Source organism: Hemitrygon akajei, chromosome 2, assembly GCF_048418815.1.
Source record: "Hemitrygon akajei chromosome 2, sHemAka1.3, whole genome shotgun sequence".
Lineage (NCBI taxonomy): Eukaryota > Metazoa > Chordata > Chondrichthyes > Myliobatiformes > Dasyatidae > Hemitrygon > Hemitrygon akajei.
The window spans coordinates 104,297,382-104,320,382 of record NC_133125.1 but is presented as its reverse complement, the minus strand read 5'-3'; the positions used below and the strand labels follow the sequence as shown (position 1 = coordinate 104,320,382).

Genomic DNA, 23,001 nt, shown 5'->3' with positions numbered 1-23,001 from the left:
TCTTCACAGAAAATTTACACTGATGCCTGGGAAGGTATGAAGAAGTCTACAAGTTATAATGTTGATGCTATATCTATTCAAAGTGCAAAGGCTTCCAGAAGTATTGCAAGTGACGTGAGTATAGAACATTTGACTAAATATTGATTTTTCTGTGCTTGTGTAAATTATTTTGACTGAAAAAATTTATGGTCATTATCTCTAATAGAAAAAGCAGGGACTAAAAATCACAACAATTAACTAATGGTTCTAAATCTTTCATAATATTCTTTTCTTTGATTATATGTGTTTTAGATATTTCATTTCTGTATAATCATTGGTATTCAAGGTAAGTTTTTGGGAATTGGTACCTTTTTCTATGTACCTTTGCCCTGAGATTTGAGCACACCTGTTTATTTTTGATAAGACAAATACAAAATGCTATTTGAGGAATTTGCTAAAATGTTGTTTGATGGGCATGCTGTAAACCATAATCTGTGTCACTAGGACCAAAACATGTTAATAATACCTGCCTTCAGACTGATATAGGTACTTAAGGTACTGCACAGAACAAGTCATTTATACCAAACATTGCATGGAGTCATGGAGTAATACAGCATGGAAACAGGCCCTTTTGTTTAACTGGCCCATGCCAGCCCAAGTATGCACCCTTTCCCACCCACCTGGCTTCACCTATCACCTTTTAGTTAGCCTCCTTCCTCTCCCTGCCCCCACCTTTTTATTCTGGCGTTTTCCCCCTTCCTTCTCAGTCTTAAAGAAGGGTCTCGGCCTGGAACGTTGACTGTTAATCATTTCCATAGATGCTGCCTGACCTGAGTTCCTCCAGCATTTTGTGTGTATTACTTTAGATTTCCAGCATCTGCAGACTCTCATGTGTTTATGATTTGATCCCCCCTGTTAGTCCCAGTTGCCTGTATTTGACCTGTGACCCACCAGGCCCTTCCCCTCCATGTACCTACCCAAATGGTTCTTAAATGTCAGAACTGTAACTGCCTTGAATGCATCCTCTGACAGCTCATTCCAGCTACTCACTGCCCTCTGGGTAAAGAAATTACCTCTCCGGTCACATTGAAATCTTGCCCCTCTTATCTTGTATCTGCACCCTCTCGTTTTGGACTCCGCAACTCTGGGGAAAAGGCAGTGACCATCCATCTTACCAATACCCCTCCTGATTTTACAAACTTCTGTGAGGTCACTTCTCATTCTCCTCTGCTCCAAGGAATAAAGGTCCAGTGTGGCCAATCTCTCCTTATAGCTCAAACCCTCTAGTCTAGGCACTGTCCTCGTAAATCCCTACTGCACCCTCTCCAGCTTGACAATGTCCTTCAGTATTGGGAATGACATTTGGCTGAAGCTTGCTTGCATCCTTCCACATGTAACACAACTAAAATTACTTTCTGTTTCCTTCTCTCTCACAATCCTATCCAATTTCTTAACTAGACATCTCAAAAAAACTCATGGCTAATTCATGTTACATTGCTCTTTAGGAACAGAAGTTCTTGTTGAATTCTCTTTTGGATTTTATGTGTGGATTTGGTTTTGCTATGAACCTTCATTTCTCATCAGCTTTATCAAACTATTAGACCAGCCCCTCAGCCATCTCATTTCATCCTCTATTAACTGCTACATATTCATTTTTATACGTTGTAAACCTTTTACTTATGACAAGTTGACCAGGACTTTATACAGAATTCCATGTATGGTTTAACCAAGGTTTACATTAACTTTGCACATATTCACTAAATTCTATTTCCAATCCTCTGGAAATAAACCCTACTACAGTGGATTCTGGTTAATTGGGTCAGCAGTTAATCAGAGCAGTTGCTTATTTGAGCCAACTCTTAAAGAAAAAAATCTAATTGAGAAAATGGCTGGTATTCCTTTAGTTTATTTGGGACACTATGCTGCTTAATTGTGCTTGTGCTTGCATGTGCTTGTGCACCAAAAGCAGTGATTTTTGTCACTGATATTTGTTGAGAAATAAGCAGTAAGATAATTCAGAACTGTCTTGCTCACTGGGGTTGGTGATGTCAGAAAAGGCTGGGAATTAAAATCAAACGAATTCACTACCTCAACAATTTAAGAAATATGAAAAATTTGAAGGCATCAACAATCATTTTGAATGTTACAATGAAAATGGAGATTTGGAGGATGTATTTGTCACAAACACTGTATGAATTGTTCATTCAATTGCAGCGACTTCTATGGAGTCAACAAAAGATGCTATTGTCCCTTTTAAATGTATTTTTTATGATCGTAAGTTCCCGCTATATACTAAGAACTTAAAGTACTGTAGGTCTACCCCATTTCTACCTCAGTGTCAGAGAAAATGAAGGAGCTATGCATCGTGCTGCTGCCTGAGTCAAAGGAGACATACAGTCTAACTGCGAGTGACCGTCTTGGTCACTTTTATTGTGATTGCAAGACCCTTTTGGACATTGTTAATGTGAAATGCCACAAGTCTGATTCACTGATTTATTGGCAGAGGGCGGGGTGGACAGCTGGGGAGCTATGGGGCCTCGGTTGTAGCAGAGACTAGGCCTCAAGCCTTGGTGTTGCCTGGTTACCACCTGATGCACCTCACCACACCACCACCAGTAGAGAGGCATTGGAGCCAGTGCACTCCGCCAGGGGCAGTGTGACGCAGCATCCAGGCCGGAGACAGTGCTACCGACTCAGTGTTCACTCAGCAAAAGACAAGCAGTATATTGTGGTCATCTGTAGATTTTTGCGGCATTCATTGAGTCAGGGTCTGGGGTAGTGTTTACTCAACAGAAGGCAAGCTTTATTGTGGTCAGATGCAGATTTCTGTGACATTCATGGCTTGGGTCTGGGCTTTTTTTGCATGGCTGCATCTTACTGATAACTTTATGTGCTTGCTACATTATATATGCTATATGTCCTTTGTTCTGTGCGACTGTTGGTACTGTGTTTTGCACTTTGGCCCCGGAGTAACACTGTCTAGTTTGGCTAATATTCATGGGTATTCATGTATGGTTGAATGACAATTAAATTTGATTTGAATGAAGGCAGTTCATTGTCTGCACTAGGTATCTGCACTGATGTTAATTTACCGTCAATCAAAAGAATACGGCAGCATGCACTGGATCGATCCTTCATCATTTAAATAAATGATTTGTTACTCAGTTAAAGAGTAGATTGTCTTTTTTTTAATGTTTTTAAAATTATTTCCATGAATCTTTGACTGATCAGGGCAGCCACTTAATTACTGGTCCCGATGCGTCCCAATTAACTGGAATCTACTGTGGATTTAATTGTGGTCTTGTCATCCTGTTTCACAACCTTCAATGAATTGTTTATTTCTCATTGATCCACCAATCCATTTGCATAGCCATCTCTACCAATTAATATGCAATCTTCTCTTTTTCCTTATTCTCTGTCATGATAAAATCTTGCACCAGTTCCTCACAGTTTTTAAAATTTATTACAGTCCTCTTCACATTGTGTAATCTGCATATTTGGAAACTGACTTTGTATGTCAAGTCTGAAGATTGTTATGTGGGATATTAGTATTGTTGGAATTGGCAGTCTGAGAGAGGTAATTTATCTGACGATACAATTGATTGGATATAACAAAATATTTTTAAAATGTTCTATACTACTGCAGTTACACAGTGCTAATTATATGCAGAGCTAACGTTTTGCCTTGATTCTAATTACCACTGAGCTGATGACAACAAATACTTTGACAGTTGTCCTGTTCAAGTCTGCTTGTTTGTATGTACAAGGGGATTACCACAAGAGGCAGGGGAGTTGTGATTTTGAGGTACTGATGGCTGTAAAGATATTTAATTGCTCCCCATAATTATACTTGTGCGATTGGAACTGTTAGATTTCCCAAGCCAGCGCTAAAACTCGTAACACTGCTGAATAAAAGTTGCTTAGTCATACTAACATGTTTATAATTCCAACTGAGTTCCAGGAAGCAATTCTGTTTTTCTCCCTTGGTTCATCTTTTATAAGGGCAGCAAGTCAGTAGCTTGTAGTTATCACGGGATTTTACCAGATTTAAACTCCCACCTGCACCCAAATCCACACTTACACCAAGAATTTCCCTCAAATACACAAGGTATGATGCCGAGATACATCCCAGGGTGCGCTGGGACACATCATCAGTGATGTAGCCTGGGGTCGTCGGATCATTCAATGTCAGACACTCTCACCCACACAGGGTTGATCAGGCCCTGGCTTGTGTCCCACATTGGACCATGGGTCACACCTCTCGATCCATAGCCATCTGGAGGCTCGCTCAGCAGCCTCTGTGATGGTCCTGATGGTTCTTTTCTTTGCAGACTCCATAATGCCAAGGAGAGAAAAGGTTCTGCAGAGCGAGCAGCTGGCAAAACATCTACACCCCACCCTTATAGGCTCACATCATGCCCTCCACCCCTGTCTCTGGCACTGCTATACGAGCACCTGGTATTTGACTTTCTTACGCTCAAACGCCTCCTCAAACTGGTCTTCCCAAGGAACTGTCAGTTCTAATATGATCACCTGCTTTAAGGTTTCTGACAGAGTAATCATGTAAGACCTCAGGGGTGATGGTTCAATGAAGTCAAGAATCTTTAATCACTTGCCAAGAACGACTTGCGGATGCCAGTCAGACACCGTGGCGGATAATCCTGCTATTCCACCAAAGTTGAGTCAATTGAAATCTAGAGAGCTTGGTTTTACTGCTTAAGATCCTTTTTAAAATTGGAAGATCTTGGGTAAAATCATGGATTGTCAAACTTGATAATACAGTCTCTGATTACAAATGAGTAAACTCCTGTAATTAAAATCTGCACAGTTACGCCATATTGCCTTTAGCTAAATGGTTTTTTGAAGTGGCAGTTCAGGAAAAAACAGCCAGTGAATGTGTTTGTACAATATTTTATCATTGCCAATTACTTAAAATTTTTACTTTAAAATAGTGTGTCCGTTTTAACACAGTTGTTCCTACACTTCAATTAGTCCATGAAATAAAGGTAATATGTGACTCGTGAACTCTAAGGGGTAAGAATAGTATTTTTGCTTCAGAGCAGAATGCCAATTATAGATGATGTATTTGTGCTATTTCTTCACAGTATAAGTATAAAGAATTATATCGCAGTCAGCTTGGGCACCATATTGGATGCCGAGATATCTATGATGATCCCAAGATGGTCTGGTCAATGCATGTGGGTAAGATGCAGAGCGACAGAGAGTACAAGAAGGACTTTGAGAAAACCAAGACCAAGTTCAACATGCCAGTGGACATGCTGGACATCCTGTTGGCCAAGAAATGCCAGACCCTGGTCAGTGACATTGACTACAGGCATTACCTGCACCAGTGGACCTGTCTCCCAGATCAGAATGATGTGATCCAGGCAAAGAAGGCCTATAATCTGCAGAGTGATGTGAGTATTAATATAATTCCTGAAAAGTAATATTTATGTAAATTTTTGAAAAAATGCTCTTTCAGAATAATAACTTCTTTCATTTTCATTTTTAGAATCTTTTTATTGATACATAATCTACAGCTATAAGATAATACAAAACTTCAACAAATTAATACATATACAATTAGTAAAGCTGAAGAAAATTTAAAAAACTGATAGTAATATATAAAAATGAAGAAAAAAATTTTTATACCAAGAAAACAAAGAAAAAAAACCTCATCTAACTAAGAAAAAAACCCCACTAACTGCAACAAAAAAGGAAAAAAGACCCCATTAGGAGTGAGTGTGTGTGTGTGTGTGTGCGTGCGTGTGTGCGTGCGTGCATGCGTGCGTGTGTGTGTGTGTGTGTGTAAAAAAAGAATCATCAACCGCCAATTCATATTTATATAAAATAAGATTGGAAGGAAACCATAAAAAATAATTCAAATTAAATGATAATATTTGGCAAAAGAGCCCCATCTTCTCTCAAAATGGAATCGGGGATCAAAAGTTCTACTTCTAATTTTTTCCAAACTGAGACATAACAGTACTTGAGAAAACCATTCAATTAATGTAGGGACAGACTTATCTTTCCATTTTAATAAAATAAACATTTTTAACTACCAGTGAGTTATTAGCAGAATTAATTAATTGGTATTGCAGATTGTGTTGGCTTGTGGCCAATGGTTAAGGCTTTGGTCTGGCGATCTGAAGGTTGCTAGTTCGAGCCTCAGCTAAGGCAGTGGGTGTGACCTTGAGTAAGGCACTTAACCACACACTGATCCCGTGCATTTATAACCCAGTGGTGGCGGCTGGTGCAGTATGGACAAGACAAGATTGAAGGAAGGAATAGAAATTCAGAATTTTAATCATGGGGTAATATGTGCAATTGTTTAATGTACTTACCCAAAATGAATCGGTATCTCAGGGCTGAGTGTGTCTGCACTTGCATTACCCACTCCCATCCCGGGACTCCTTCTCTGCCACCTGTCCCACGCCCTTCAAGCGGCGCTCCACCCTCACCATTTCCAACATCCTTTGCTCCCGCCACATTTACACACTCGCTCTCCACTCGACGTTAACAAATACAGTACTGTGCAAAGGTCTTTGGCAGCACTCTTCCTATATAGATGTGCATAGGACTTTTGCACAGTAATGTACATATCTAAACTTCTCTTAAATGTACAACTGAACTCACATCTGCCACTTAGAACCATAGAACATTACAGCACAGAAACAGGCCTTTTGGCCTTTCTTGGCTGTGCCGAACCATTTTTCTGCCTAGTCCCACTGACCTGCAGCTGGGCCATATCCCTCCAAACCCCTCTCATCCATATACCTGTCCAAGTTTTTCTTAAATGTCAAAAGTGAGCCTGCATTTACCACTTCATCTGGCAGCTCATTCCACACTCCTTTTTTAAACAATGGAACTACATGAGCTATCCTCCAATCCTTCAGCATTTGACCCATGGACATCGACATTTTAAATATTTCTGCCAGGGCCCCTGCAATTTCAACACTAGTCTCCCTCAAGGTCCGAGGGAATACCCTGTCAGGTCCTGGGGATTTATCTACTCTGATTTGCCTCAAGACAGCAAGCACCTCCTCCTCTTTAATCTGTATAAGTTCCATGACCTCCCTACTTGTTTGCCTTGTTTCTATAGACTCCATTCCAGTTTCCTTAGTAAATACAGATGCAAAAAACCCATTTAATATCTCTCCCATTTCTTTTGGTTCCATACATAGCCGACCACTCTGATCTTCAAGAGGACCAATTTTATCCCTTACTATCCTTTTGCTCTTAACATACCTGTAGAAGCTCTTAGGATTATCCTTCACCTTGACTGCCAAAGCAACCTCATGTCTTCTTTTATTCCTCCTGATTTCTTTCTTAAGTATTTTCTTACTCTTTTTATACTCCTCAAGCATTTTATTTCCTCCCTGTTGCCTATACATGTTATACATCTCTCTCTTCTTCTTTATCAGAGTTCCAATATCCCTCGAGAACCAAGGTTCCTTATTCTTATTCATTTTGCCTTTAACCCTGTCAGGAACATACAAACTCTGCACTCTCAAAATTTCTCCTTTGAAGGCCTCCCACTTACCAATCACATCCTTGCCAGAAAACAACCTGTCCTAATCTAAAAAAATCTGCAAGCATTCAGCCTTTCTCTACTCCTGTGTATACCTTTAAAGGATCTCCACTCAATCTCCTGCACTTCAGAGACTAAATTCCAAAGCAATTCAGCCTTTCATGATAGCTCATGTCCTCAGGAAAGACTGAATCGGTTTGGAGTTTATTCCCTGGCAACACCCTTGTAAATTCTCTCTGCACTGTTTTTCTCTGTAATCATTAAAAGATGTCTGACAAGGAAGGGATGAAAATAAATACATGATAACCAATGAGGTATTAGATCTTGACTTAAATTTCTACAGGACAGAAGGAAATAAGATCTTAGGTGGCATGTTAGGGTAGCGGTTAGCACAACATTTTTCAGTGCCAGCGTCCCTGATTCAATTCCTGCTGCTGCCTGTAAGGAGATGTTCTCCTTGTGACTACATGAGTTTTCTCCAGGCACACAGGTTTACAGGTTTCCTCCCACAGTCCAAAGACGCACTAGTAGGTTAATCGGTCATTGCAAATTGTCCTGTAATTGGGCTGGGATTAAATCAGAGGGTTGCTGGGTGGTGCAGCTCGAAGGGCTTGTGGTGAACTACATATACCTGTCTGGACTGCTCCTGTGGCTCCTCCCACAGACCCCCGCTGACTGCTCCTGTGGCTCCTCCCACAGACCTCTGTATAAAGGCGATTGAGGCCTGATGCCCGGCCTCATTCTCCAGGATGTAGTGTTATTCATTCTTCCAGTCAATAAAAGCCGATACCTCGCTTCTTACGTCTCAGAGTGAGTTATTGATGGTGCATCAGGGCTGGAAGGGCCTTTTATGTGCTGTATCTCAATAGGTGAATAAACATGAAATTATACAAATATTTAATGCGTTTGATGTTTGAGAGTGTGTCTCAAACCATGAAAATGGAATGTGAGACAAACTGCTCCCTTAAAGGCAGTGGCGAGTACCAAACCCAGGTGGCTGGTGCTGCAAAGCGATCTGCTAACCTCTATGCTACCGTGCCACCCACAAGAAAAAATGAGTTACAGTCATATGAGTTACAACATGCTCAGTGAACGCCTTGAAGTGTCACAGAACTGGGAGCAGAAAGCAAAATGCACTTGGAATTGAGTTCAGTCAACAGTATTACTTTGCCACCTTGAACATCATAATAACATTATAGATGTAATGTCAAAGCAGATAAGGAGATACTTATAATTAGTGCCAAGAAGCTTAATCAAATGGTCAGGTTTTAAGTGAGTTTAAATGAAGCGAGAGGAATAAAATGCCAGAATTTATCACTGACAGCTATTGTAAATATTATTGTTGGAGTAAACCAAGCTAGAAGTACAACAGGGAGTGCAGCGATCTTGCAGGGTTGCAGACAATACAGGGATGAGTTTTAATTTTTTTATTGAATAAAATCAATAATTACTTCCCACATATCCTATTTTTAAATGTTATATATTTCGATTAACACCCAATTTATTCTTGGGAATCAAGAACATAATTTTAATATACCAAACAGTCATATGAATATGAATGTGGCTCTTTGGCCTCTCAAGACATTGCTGTGTCATTGAGCTTTCCCATCAGTCTCTTTTTCCAACTTATTACCCCATGACTTATTGTCTCTCATACATCTCTCAACTCCCCCAACCGATATCTTCTGCCATCCTCCTGCAGAGAGCAGCAATTTATGGTGGAAAATTAGCCTTTGTGTAGGATGCAAATTTATGGAAGTGACGGAGAAGTGGTGAGCGCATGACACTGACAGATTTATTGAGGAAAGATGAAAACAGCATAAATATTCCCAACATCTGATTGAATTAATTGACAGCAAAATGACAAGAAACTGCTGGACAGCTCAGTTGTTTGAGCAGCATTTGTGGGTCATATGAAATGATTCTGTGTTGTATATCAATGTAATCCTCTGTGTGACCTTTCTCTAGTGGGTTTACAAATCCGATATGGAATGGATGCGTGGTATTGGATGGATGCCCAATGACTCCCTTGATGTTAAGAAAGTGCAGAAAGCCCAGGAGATTCTCAGTGAGCGACTCTACCGTCAGCCTCCTGATCGGCTCAAATTCACCAGCATTGTCGACCTCCCCATTATTGTCCAGTCTAAAATCAACGCAGAGCAATTAAGTGATGTAAGAAACTTAAGATAACTCAACAACGCCATGCCTTTCTCTTGAAATTTTAAATGGATTGGATGTGGAGTTTACTTTGATTCTGTTTGTTCAGGCAAAATACAAAGAAGCATGGGAGAAAGACAAACTTCAGATTCATGTCCTGCCTGATACTCCAGAGATATTGTTGGCAAAATCCAATGCTGAAAATGTTAGTCAGGTAAGTGCATAATATTAATCCATGTTGAATACAATTTTGCTGAATTGTTAATTTTTTAGAGATACAGAATGGGATGAACAGTCCTCAAAATGAGCCCATTGGTTGGGGGAACAGTTCAGTAATGGGAGTGAGTGAAGTTGGCTTGTTGATCTTTCATTAATCCTGTTTAATGCTACTATTCTATAGATTTGCTGAGTATGCCTACAGGAAAATGAATCTCAAGGTTGCATATAGTGGCATATATGTACTGTACTTTGACAATAGAATTTACTTTGAACTTTGAACTTTTGAGTGAAGTTATTCCCTCTGGTTCAAGAGCATGATGGTTGAGGTGTTTGAGGCTCCTGCACCTTCTTCCTAATGGCAGCAGTGAGAAGAGAGCATGACCTGGGTGGTGGGGGTCCTTGTTAATTGATGCTGCTTTCCTGCAGCAGCATTCTGCGTAGATGTGCTCAATGTTGGAGAGAGCTTTACACGTGATGGACTTGGCTGTATCCACTACTTTTTTATAGGATTTTTTGTTCAAGGGCCAAATCTTTACAATAATTTATAACAAGAATAAATCTGACATTAGACTTGGGCCCGACGTAACCTTCTCAACCAATAGGTGCTCTTTACTAATGTCTGGGGATATACCAACATTGGAAATGTTGTTTAACAGAGTAATTACACAACAGCCTGATGTAAAAAGAAAAAAAATTTGGAAGCACTCATATCTTCTGTTTTTATTTATATACTTCCACCGTCTGCAGTTTTTATTTTAGATTTTCAACCGCCTTATATAAAGTTCAAAGTATACCTATTTTGTATACATACATTATGCAACCTTGAGATTCATCTCCTTACAGGCAGCCACAAAACAAAGGAACCTATTAAAATAAAAAAACTGCCAAACACCCAATATGCAGAGAAAGGGAGAGAAAAAAAGATATTGTGCAAACAATAAAAGTAAGCAAACAGCATTCAGGATGAAAGTGAGTTCATAGACATGAAGCCTGGAGCAGGCCACAGCCTCAACCTCAGTCCCGTTCCCCCCCCCCCCCCCATATCATCTGTCACCTTGACTTCAAAATGTATCCCTATATCTTAATCATTAATATCTGAGAGCTTGGGATGATTACTGGCCATGACAATGCTGTCCATATCTGATGATTTAATTTAAAAGTAAACATTGATCCCAAAAATTCTGATGCAGAGCTCAAAGTCTGCTAAATATTAATTGGGATAATACATGTAAAGTTGTGACATACTGCACTGCATTGGGTTAAAATTTAATATCTTTAGATGATTGTCCTGTATGTAGGATATAAAGCAATTGCTCTTTCTGTTCTTCTGTAGAAACTTTACAGAGAGGGCTGGGAAAAGATGAAGAAGTCTACCAATTATCACGCTGATGCTTTGTCTATTCAAAGTGCAAAAGCTTCCAGAAATATTGCAAGTGACGTAAGTTTGACTGAATATTGATGATTTTGTGACAATAAATTATGAAGGACCATTTTGACTGTGTAAAACTTGCAAAGAAATTTTTAGAAATTTCAGAAACTTCAGTAGTTGAAGCTCACATCAAAAGATTCTTTTATCAGCATTATATCTTATTTGGATATTTCAGTTCTGTGTATTTAATTGTATTCAAGGAAAGTTTGTGAGAGTTGATAGCTTTTCACTTTTCTCCTTCAGTGCCTTACGAGTTGACCACATTTGATTCATTGGTGAAATGGAGGCCTATTGTAAGAGTTTGTATAAATGAGGTTTGACAGCTGTGCTATCAACTGTAAATTATGTCATATTAAATTGAGTCAGTATGATCGCTTCATCAAGCACCTCCGCTCCATCTGCCAAAAATGGAACTTCTCAGTGACCAAACATTCCCATTCCCATTCCTTCATGTCGGTCCACGGCCTCTTCTTGTGCCAAGAGGAGGTCATCCTCAGGGTGGAGGAGCAACACCTTATATTCCGTCTTGATAGCCTTTAATCTGATACAATGAGTATCAATTTCTCCTTCCGGTAAAAAAAAATATTTTCCTTTCCCCTCCCCTCTTCTCCTGTTCCCACCCTGGCCTCTTACCTTGTCTCACCTGCCTATTCCTCCTGGATTTCCTCCTCCTTCCCTTTTTCCTGTGGTCCACTCTTCTCTCCTATCAGATTAATTCCTCTCCAGCCCTTTACCTTTCCTACCCACTTAACTTCACCTATCACCTTCTCCTTCCCCTCCCCCTTCCTTTCCAGTCCTGATGAAGGTTCATGGCCCAAAACATCGACTGTTTATTCATCTCTATAGATGCTGCCTGACCTGCTGAATTCCTCAACATTTTGTGTGCGTTGCTCTGGATTTCCATCATCCACCTGTTTATGACTTCAACACATAGAAGGCTTGAGTTGATTGAATGTATGCAATATACAATGGAGACAAAATATTCCATTCAATCAGCCCATGCTGGCGATCATGTTTTGTAGAAGCTCTTACACATCCTTTGCATTAATGCAGTGAACTTTGCTTTTTATCCCTTCTTTTTCATAAACGGATCCAGTCTCTTATTAAATGAAGCTTAACCAAAGATTTAAATGAAATTGCTTATGATTTAATTCTGGTCATCTACTCTGCCTTCCATCAGATCACCACTCTGCCTTCATTTCCTTAAGAAATCCTAAACCCATTATTACTTTTTCCTTAATCGAACATACTCATATTTCTGTTATGTTCCTTGCAAATCATTTTTTCATGCCTTCCTGCACCTCAATATCCTTTTCATTAGCTAGAAATCTGAAATGCACACTGTTCCCCAGTCTTAGCTAAACCTATGGTTCAATATTGGTTCAGAATTAATTCCCTAATTCTCCTTTCTAATATGTTAGAAATAAATACTGTTTCTGTTTGATGGTTTTGTTACTTTACTTTTAGTGAAATATTAATTTCTCTATGCTGCACCATTTATTTTCTTATCATACATAACTAATGTGATCTCTTACCAAAACTCTACAAGACCACAAGACATTGGAGTAGAATTCAGCCTATTAAGTCTGCCCCACAATTGATTTATGGCTGATTTATTATCCTTCTCAGTCCATTCTCCCGCCTTCTGCTCATAATTTTGACTGCCCTACTAACTTAGCCGATTAGACCATAAGACAAAGGGGTTGAATTACACTACTCAGCCCAGCGAGTTTGCTAAGCATTCCATGATGGCTGGATTATTATCTCTCTCAGCCCATTCTCCTGCCCTTGATGCCCTGACTAATCAAGAACCTATCAATCTCCTTTAAATATATCAATAACTTGGCCTCCACAGCCAATGTGACAATGAACTCCACAGATTCACCACTATCTGGCTGAAAAAAATCTTCCTCATCTCTGTTCTGATAGGCCCTTTGGTGCTAGACTTTCCAACTACAGGAAACAGCCTCTCCACATCCACTCTATCTAGGCCTCTCAAAGTTCGGTAGGTTTCAATAACAACCCGCCCCCCCCCCCCCCACCCACCCACACACACACACACACACACACACACAATAACTCACAATTCAGTGTTTTGAAAGTTTATGCCAACGTACCTTTCCTTGTCATCTGTTGTAGCCATCTTTGGCATTAATGTCTCAAAACTGGCCAATATGGTATATTCTACAGATATGTAAGTAGTGTTTTCTATTCCAAGTCAGAATGAATACTCTGTGGTAGTTGTGTTGTTCAAAGTAGTCAGCCTTAGACACCATGTCCTCTAATATAACATTAGAAAATTATTTGAAAGTATCCATTGATCTAAACTGCTGCATTTATAGTGTTTTAATTATAAAAATAACCAACATCCAACCATTATTTTAATTAACCCTGAGTTGCCATCAGCATCTAGCATGATGATTCTACCTTTCTGATTGAGTCCGCAAGGGTATTCGTCAGAGCTTTCTCATGTTCATGAGGATTTGTAGATTAACTTTCCACTTGTATTCAGATCTACACACTCAACCAAGGTTAAAATTCTCTCCAATAGAAGTTCCACAGAAGTTAAGCTAATATATGAATTTAGAGCTCAATTTTTTATTTATATAATTTCTCCCCATTCCCTTGCACTTACCCCTGCAACTGAAGGGGGGGGGGTGTAGTGGGGAGTAATAGCTATCTCTTTATCTGTTCCGTCAGCGCCGTCCAGTGACCTAAAAGCCCCACTAGGTGAGCCAGAAATTCACCTTCACCTCTTCCACTTTGGTGTAATTGATTCTGTGCTTTTGATGTGACCACCTCTACACTGGTGAAACCAAGCACGGGCTTCTGTTCTGTGGAGCACTGTGTCTACAATGGCCATCTTGGATGTTCGGTTGTGTGTTGTTTTAACTCTCCATCCCATCCTCAAGCCAACCTATATCATTAACCTTCTGCATTGCTACTCTGAGGTCAAATGCAATTTGGAAGAACAACATCTCCTATTTTGCTTGGATAACTTAACAACTCAGTGGTATGAACATTCAAAGATTCAGTTTCAGGTAATCCACACCCCCAGTGCTCTCTTTCTACACACACCCATCCAACTTGTATTCCTCTTGCTTTCTTCAACTTTTTTCCAACCCTCCCCTCAATGGGTTCCTTCTGCCCATCATCTGGTCTTCAACTTGTTCCACCATCACCTACCATCCTCAGTAGGAACTCTTTATCTGCCACTTGGTTCAATCTGCCCTTACCTGGTTCCACCAATCACCTACGAACCTGTACCTAGAGATCTCCATACACTTGCAATCCTTTGTATTCTTCCTTAGTCCTGGAATGAATGTTGTTCTTTCCGCATTCAGATTGTTGTTCGAAAGACTCAGAGTTCACCATTCTAATCATAATTATACAATATCAGACACTACAATTCCTGATTTGGCAGAAAACCTTGACAATTAAAGACAACAAAGCTATTTAAAATTGGCATTAACTATCCCAGCTTTTGAAGTGAACAGTTCAGAAAAAGAAATTCAATAAATACTTTGTACTAATTTTAAAATATTATCACAATCATCATCATTATGTGCCGTTTCATATGATGTGGGCAATCGTGATCTTTTGACCATGTTTGTTCCTGGCGAATTCTTCAACCAAAGTAGTTTCTCATTTCTTACTTCAGGGCAGTGACTTTACAAGTTGGGTGACCCGAACAATTATCAATACACTTGGCGTCAGTAGTTGCATAACCCGGACTTATGATGTGCACCAGCTGCTCATTTGGCCATCCACCATCTCCTCCCGTGACTTCACATGAACCTGATCGGGGGTGGGAGGGGTGCTAAGCAGGTGTTACACCTTGCCCAAGGTTGACCTGGAGGCTAGCAGAGGGAAGGAGCACTTTACATCTCCTCTGGTAGAGATGTGTCTCCACCCCACCATATAAAAATATATATTTTTAAAGATTAGTTTTATTTGTCATATCTTCATCAAAGCATATAGGTAAATGCATCGTTTGCAGCAAATCAAATCAGTGAGCATTGTGCTGGGCAGCTGGCAAGTGTTCCCACCCTTCCGGTGCCAATATATCATGCCCACAACTTGCCACCCCTAACCATACATCTTTGAGATGTGGCAGAAAACCGGACAATCCAGAGAAAACAAACGTTGTCACGGGGGGAGCTGATAAAACTCCGTAGAGACAGCAGCAGAATTGAATGTGAGTGGATGGCTCTGTACTTGCTCTACATCTTAGCTACACTATTATGCCAATGTCACTCAACCTGAATAACTTTTCAATTACATCATAAATTTAAAACAACTAGTAAAGAGTAGGGACAGCATATCTGCTTTAGAATAAAATGCTAATAATGATTGATATGATTATACTATTTCTTCACAGTATAAGTATAAAGAATTATATCGCAGTCAGCTTGGGCACCTTGTTGGATGCCGCGACATCTATGATGATCCCAAAATGGTCTGGTCGGTACATACAACCAAGATGCAGAGTGACAGGGAGTACAAGAAGGAGTTTCAGAAAAGCAAAACCAAGTTCAATATACCAGTGGACATGCTGGAAATCGTGGCGGCCAAGAAATGCCAGAACATGGTCAGTGATATTGACTACAGACATTACCTGCACCAGTGGACCTGTCTCCCAGACCAGAATGATGTGATCCAGGCAAAGAAGGCCTACGAGTTGCAGAGCGATGTGAGTACGATGAAATGTTGGAGTTTACATTCCAATTCCTGTGACTCGTTATTCCATTCTGAACGATAATTTTCTGTGCCAGCACCTCCAGATTTTAAGCAGGGTGGAGCTTTAATCTATATGTTAGAAAATATTTAATTGTACCAACCTAAGAGAAAAGCATTACAACTTTTCAAAGTTGTTTATCTGCCTTTCAGAATGTCTTAAGGAGCTTTACATCAGTGAAGTACTTCTAAATTGGGGTTCCCACCCCTTTTTTACACCATGAACCCCTGCTATTAACCCAGTGGTCCTTGGTGCCAGATTGGGAGCCCCTGTTATAAAACAATGTATTGAATATAGCTTTCAGTTTGTTCACAAAGGACTTCCATAAACAGCACTCCAATATTCCTTATGAAAACATTTTGATGTAACTGTCGTAGTTAAAGAGTTTTTTTTAATAATAATACTAATAATAAGTACTTAATTGATCCTAAGTGGGAAATTCTTCCGTTACAGCAGCAACATTTAATAACACACTCAGCAGTGTGCAGGCTTAACTACAGAATAATAATATACACCATAATAATTTACCAATGTGCAATAATAATGTATAAAATAATAAAGCAGTGACTATTGTACTATGGTATGTGTTCTCCTGTCACACAGAGATGAACTGTTACAACAGAGATGAACACCCCTTGATCTTTCCTCTGATTGGTTTTCCACCCTCCCTCCACCTTCTTTATGAGGCCCCTGCCCCCCCTTCTTTAGTCCTGACGAAGGGTCTTGACCTGAAACGTTGACTGCTTCTTTCAACGGATGCTGCCCGACCTGCTGAGTTCCTCCAGCTTGTTTGCACGTCTTGATTTGACCACAGCATCTGCAGTATACTTTCTGATGAACTGTTATATATGCTTATTGCATTTGGTAGGAAATATTTTCTGTAATGTGACAGCGGAGCTGAATGAGTCTGTTCGAAAAGGTTCTCTGCTGCTTATTCAGAAGGTCATGGAGAGGATGGGCCAGACTGTCCCATAATGGATAACAGTTTGTTTATTGACCTCCTCTCCACCACTCACTCAAAAGAGTCTGGGTTGTAGCCAAGGACGGATCCAGCCTTTTTGATTTTAATTTCAGAGGGCAACTCTTTCCCACACTCCTTTGTGCTGATTATTCAAAGATTGTTCCATTGCAACTAATAATGATGTGACTTAACAAATCCCCCAACTTTATGGAACAGTGTCCATGTGTAATGACTTTCTCTCAGCACGGTTAGCAGAGCCATGAAAATGAGAGTACTTAACTATGTTACTATGGATCTGAAGTTAGGTAAAGATCAGAGTGGTATTGGAACCAGATTTTCTTTCTTGAAGGACTTCAGTGAACTATATGGAATTTTATAATCTTAAATTTATTGGTCACCATATGTATAGTTTATTTAATTTATTGGATTTAAATTCTCCAGCTATAAAAAGATTTGAATTTGTATCTCCAGCTAATTAGTCCAGAGTTCTGGTCTACTAAGCCATTAACTTAATCATATGTGCCTATAAGATCAATTCAAGATTTAGAATCTTACTGCAGTTGGTGCTCTGTGAACAGGGTACCTATTGAGACCACTCAGTATTTCAGTATCAGTGTACCAATCAAATGGCTGGATTATAATTTTTTTTGTGTAAGTGATAACATGTGTTTGCAGTTTAAATGTTCACCAATGAACTGAACTTCCCTAAAGTGAGAGAAGGAAATCTGGTCAATAACTCATTTGTTCATCCCTGTTCTGAATGTAAAACAGCATTACCTAGAGTCAGGGAAAAGAAGATCAGTATAAACATGTTTTTCACAGAGAGAATGGTAGATGTCCAGAATGTGCTGCCAGGGTCCATGCTGGAAGCATTCAGGCAGACACATAAGCACGTAGAGAATGCAGGATTACACATTACTGTGCAAATTTCTTAGGCACATATATATACCTAAGACTTTTGCACCATTCTGTATTTGTCAACGTGGAGTGAAGAATGAGTTTGTAAATCTGGCGGGAGTAAAGGATGTTGGAATGATGAGGGTGGAGAGCCACAGGGGGTGGGGGGGGTATGGGACAGGTGGCAGAGAAGGAGTGCCAGGGTGGGGGTGGCATAGATTCAGACACACCCAGCACTGAGGCACCAGGCAAGGCAATTTGATTCCAAACAATTGGTTTATTGATCATTACAGAATGTCCCTCTGATGCTTCCCGCTCCCTCCCCTCTCCCTTCTCCTTTTCTCATCCATGATTCCCCTCTTCCTGCCCCTTCCCACTCTCAGTCCACAATAGAGACCCATATCAGAATCAGGTTTATCATCACTCATGTATGTCACAAATTTTTTTGTGACAGCATTACAGTGCAATACATAAAATTGCTACAGTCCTGTGCAAAAGTCTTAGGAACTCTAGTGATATATATGTGCCTAAGACTTTGCACAGTACCACTGATCAGGTGCAGGTAGATGTGACTAGTTTCATTTGATATCATAGCACAGACATTATGGGGCCCAAGAGTCTGTCCTGTGATATACAGCTCTGTATTTCATATAAATTGACAATCTTCTTTTCATTTGATGCAGGTTATTTACAAATGCGATATGGACTGGATGCGTGGCATTGGATGGATCCCTACAGATTCTATTGATGTTAAAAAAGTAAAGCATGCCCAGGATATTTTAAGCGATGTAAGTTTGTGAGATCCTTTTCTGTGTTTGAGCTATCACATTCAAGCAATTCAACATTGGTTAATGGTTAATGCCAATTGTAGAGGAGATCCAAGTAATTGTTACTCAAGATCTGATGCAGCACATTAGAAACTCAATTAGATAAAGAACACCATAATTAAAAACACACAATAAGTATAAATACATAAGATAGCTTATGTGCATATATAGATTGTATGAGCATAGTGACATTTGACACATTACATAAGCAAACATAATTTGTTACTTAATCAGTAATTTGTATTTTTATACCTTTTAAACTATTTCTATGAAGCTTTGGTTAATTAGGACAGCCACTTAATTAGGCCAAGATGTAGTAGTCCCAATGTGTCCCATTTAACTGGAATCTACTGAATGAATTGGGGAAACCCAACATGAATTTCTTGTTTCTATTTTTATGTCTGATGAGGCAAAATACAGTTAATGTGATGCATGAAACTGTTATGACATCCATCTATATAAAACACAAAATAATTGATTGCATAAGTATTTACACTCTTTAACGTGACACACCAAATCTTCACCTGTGCAGCCAATTGGTCTTAGAAGTCACATAATTAGTTAAATGGAGACCACCTGTGTGCAGTCAATGTGCTTCAATTGATTGTAGTAAAATTACACCTGTATCTGGAAGGTCCAATTGCTGGTGAATCAGTATCCTGGCAAAAACTACACCATGAAGACAAAGGAATACTCCAAGCAACTCCGCAAAAAGCTTGTTGAAAAGCACGTCAGGAGATGAGTACAAGAAAATTTCCAAGTCACTGAATATTCTGTGGAGTATAGTTGCATCAGTCATCAAGAAATGGAAAGAAAATGGCACAGCTGTAAATCTGCCAAGAGCAGGCTGGCCTCAAAAACCGAGTGACTGTGCAAGGAGGGGTCTAGTGAGGGAGGCCACCAAGAGAGCTATGACAACTCTACAGGAGTTACAAGCTTCGGTGGAAGGCTTGTAAAGGTAGAGGGTAAAATTAATGCAGCAAAATACAGGGAAAACCTGATGCTGTCTGCAAGAGAACTGCGACTTGGGAGAAGGTTTGTTTACCAGCAAGATGATAAAGCAAAAGTTACACAGGAATGGCTTAAAAACAACAAAGTTGATGTCCTGGAGTGGCCAAGTCAGACCTCAATCCAATTGAGAATTTGTGGCTGGACTTGAAAAAGGTTGTTTACTCACAATCCCCTTGCAATTTGACAGAGCTTGAGCAGTTTTGTAAAGAAGAATGGAGAAAAATTGCAGTGTCTGGAGTGCAAAGTTGATCAAGACCTATCCACACAGGCTCAAGCCTGTAATGGCTGCTACAGGTGCATCTACTAAATACTGAATTGAAGGGGTTGAGTATTTGTGCCATCAATTATCTTGCGTTTTATATTTGCAATTAATATAGATCACCTTGTAGAGATATGTTTTCACTTTGACATGAAAGCGTCTTTTTCTGTTAACCAGTATATTAAAAAAACAAATTAAATCCATTGCGATTCAATGCTGTAAAGCAATAAAACATGAAAACTTCCAAGGAAGGGTAAATACTTTTTATAGGCACAGTATATAAAGCCAACATGGGACATAATTGTCTGAATGGTTTCTTTCCATGCCATAACTTTCTGTCATTCTGTAATTATTATCCTCACTGCTTGAGCAGTAGACTTGCATACTTGGCAATGGACAGCTGAGCTACAATCCAGGGTCATGTCTGCATATTATAGAGGAAGTATATTAAAGGAAGGATATAAAAAGATTTGCAAGAATGATTCCAGAAATGAAAGCTATTAAGTATCAAGAAAGATTAAGTAAGCAAGGAAAAGGGTCTTTAAGATAATGAAATGGATCAGAGAAATGTAGGGGAAAACATCAACTTGTACAGTAGTTCAAGAGAAAGGAAGAAATAAAAATCGGTCAATAGAATAGTTAGAAGTGAACTGGACATTGCCAGCAGTAATTGAATCAAATAGGATAGCTGAATTTAAGAGGCTAGATATGCACAGGCAGGGAGAAAGAGAAGAATGTTCTAGGATGTGATGAGGAACATGTGGAAGAGTTAGATCACATAGTCTGCCTTTGTATTCCGCTCTCAGTACAACCTCACATATTGCACAATACCTGCAAAGTTGCAATTGCTCACAAAGCAAAGATTTTGCTCCAAAATTACTGTTTGAGGGAGTGAGTGAGCGTACACCAGGGAAGAAAAGAGGATGGGTCGGAATGTGACCACAGGCAGCAGTCAGACATCTGCTGCATGGAACGATGGTAACAAGTTAGCCCATATGATGTATGAGAACTTGATAGTGACCAGTTAATGCTTACATTTTCTAGTTTTATCATTGCACATATGAATGCTTTAAAATAGCAAAAGGAAACAATTGAAACATATCAGGTGACTAATTATCTCTACAGGTAATTGAACAAATTCCACAATGAATGATCCTTCTAATGTGGATGTGTCCATGAATTTTATAATTATTAGTAAATAGGTCATCTAATCATCAAGCAGATTCACTGTTTCATACTTGGATAGTTTTGTAGCAACAATGGAAAATATTTAACCTGTACTTTTACTGACCTCTGTTATCCTGTCTTTGCCAGAGAAACTATCGGATTAAAGTGGACAGCCTTGCATTTACGCCTGTGGCTGACAGTTTTGATTATGTTGCCGCCAAACAAAGTGGGGCTATCCTGGACGATGTTAGTACATGTTCTCTCACTTTGGAAACAACATTTTGAAAACTGGAACCATTAGGCCCAACTGTTTCTCACAAATTTTCCCATTCACTGCTTAGATAAAATACCGTGAGGAATGGAATGCTATGAAGACAAAGTACACCCTGGTCGATACACCTACGATGGAGTCAGCACGGAATGCTGCTAAGAACTTGAATGAAGTAAGTAGCACGTGGACACGCCCAGATTTTATTTTGGACTTTGTCTTTGTGGGATCACAGTTTGACCCCTCAATCAAGTCATAATCCTTGTGTATATTCCAGTAGGTTTAAGGCCATCCATATTCACTAAAATGAGGAATTATTAACAGCTATCATATACTTTAAAAACTTCAAAATCTTCAAAATTATGGTTTGGAAGCTGATGGAGACCAAGCAGCATTGCAGAAGAAAGGTGAACTTTTGAGAAAAGCTGATGCTTTTCTCTGATAATTATTTATTGATTGATTGAGATACAGTGTGGAATAAACCCTTTCAGCCCTTCGAGTCAAGCTGCCCGGAAATCCCCCGATATCTCCCTGGCCTAATCACGTGACAGTTTACAATGACCAATTGACCTACCAACTGGTACATCTTTGAACTGTGGGAGGAAACTGGAGCACCCAGAGGAACAATTAGTCAAAGGGAGAACATACAAACTCCTTACAGGTGATGGCGGGAATTGAACCTGGGTCGCTTGTGCTGTAAAGCGTTGTGCTAACCACTACACTACCATGACATGCTAACCCGGAAGTTGCGATACTGTTGTCAGAAAATAATGAAAACAACCAATCCTGTTATTTAGAATTTACAGTACAGAAACAAGCCAATGGCCCCTGGACTTCTCCTTCCATCGGAGTATCCTCTTCACCTAATTCATGTGACTGTATTCTCATTTGGGAAGCACAGTGATGCACCTAGCAACCCTTTTCTATGGTGTTACCTATATGAGAGAATGTATGTTTACCCTGGATACTAAGGTTACCTCCCATGTCCCATCAATGTGCATGTGCTGATTGATCAATTGTCAATGGTAGTGTAGTGATAGAATTGATAGGAATATGGGGAATGCTTTTCTCCTTTGTTAGATGTCCAGCTTCCCCTTAAATATGTCAGTGCAGTTCTTTTAAAAATTCTGTCATTTAATACCCATCAACCCTAGAGCGTAGGGAAATGAGGGGAGATTTGATAGAGGGACACAAAATGAAGAGGGGTATAGATAGGGTAAATGCAAGCAGGCTGTTTCCACTGAGGTTGGGTGAGCCTACGACTGGAGGTCATGGGTTAAGGGTGAAAGATGAAATGTTTAAGAGGAACCTGAGTCGGAACATTGTCACTCAGTGGGTTTCTAGAGTGTGGAAGGAGCTGCCAGCAGAAGTGTTGGGTGGGGGTTCAATTTCAATATTTAAGAGAAATTTGGATAGGTACATGTGTAGGTGGGGTTTGGTTGGGATGCAGGTTGATGGGACTAGGCAGATTAATAGTTTGACGCAGACTGGATGGGCAGAAGGGCCTGTTCTGTGCTGTAATGTTTGATGACCTTATGACTATTCTTTATGAGGTTAT

General features: G+C 39.7%; 1 protein-coding gene across 38 annotated transcripts in view; it reads left to right on the top strand.

Moving 5' to 3' along the window:
- neb (nebulin) overlaps positions 1-23,001 on the top strand; it is a 327,374-nt gene that overhangs the window by 158,067 nt on the left and 146,306 nt on the right. For all 38 annotated transcript variants that reach the window (XM_073026432.1, XM_073026423.1, XM_073026670.1 and 35 more), the window contains 9 exons: positions 10-114; positions 5,085-5,396; positions 9,479-9,682; positions 9,777-9,881; positions 11,220-11,324; positions 15,697-16,008; positions 18,595-18,699; positions 21,323-21,421; positions 21,517-21,618. In XM_073026432.1, the coding sequence (XP_072882533.1) occupies positions 10-114; positions 5,085-5,396; positions 9,479-9,682; positions 9,777-9,881; positions 11,220-11,324; positions 15,697-16,008; positions 18,595-18,699; positions 21,323-21,421; positions 21,517-21,618 (1,449 nt within the window). The remainder of the gene's footprint in view (positions 1-9; positions 115-5,084; positions 5,397-9,478; positions 9,683-9,776; positions 9,882-11,219; positions 11,325-15,696; positions 16,009-18,594; positions 18,700-21,322; positions 21,422-21,516; positions 21,619-23,001) is intronic.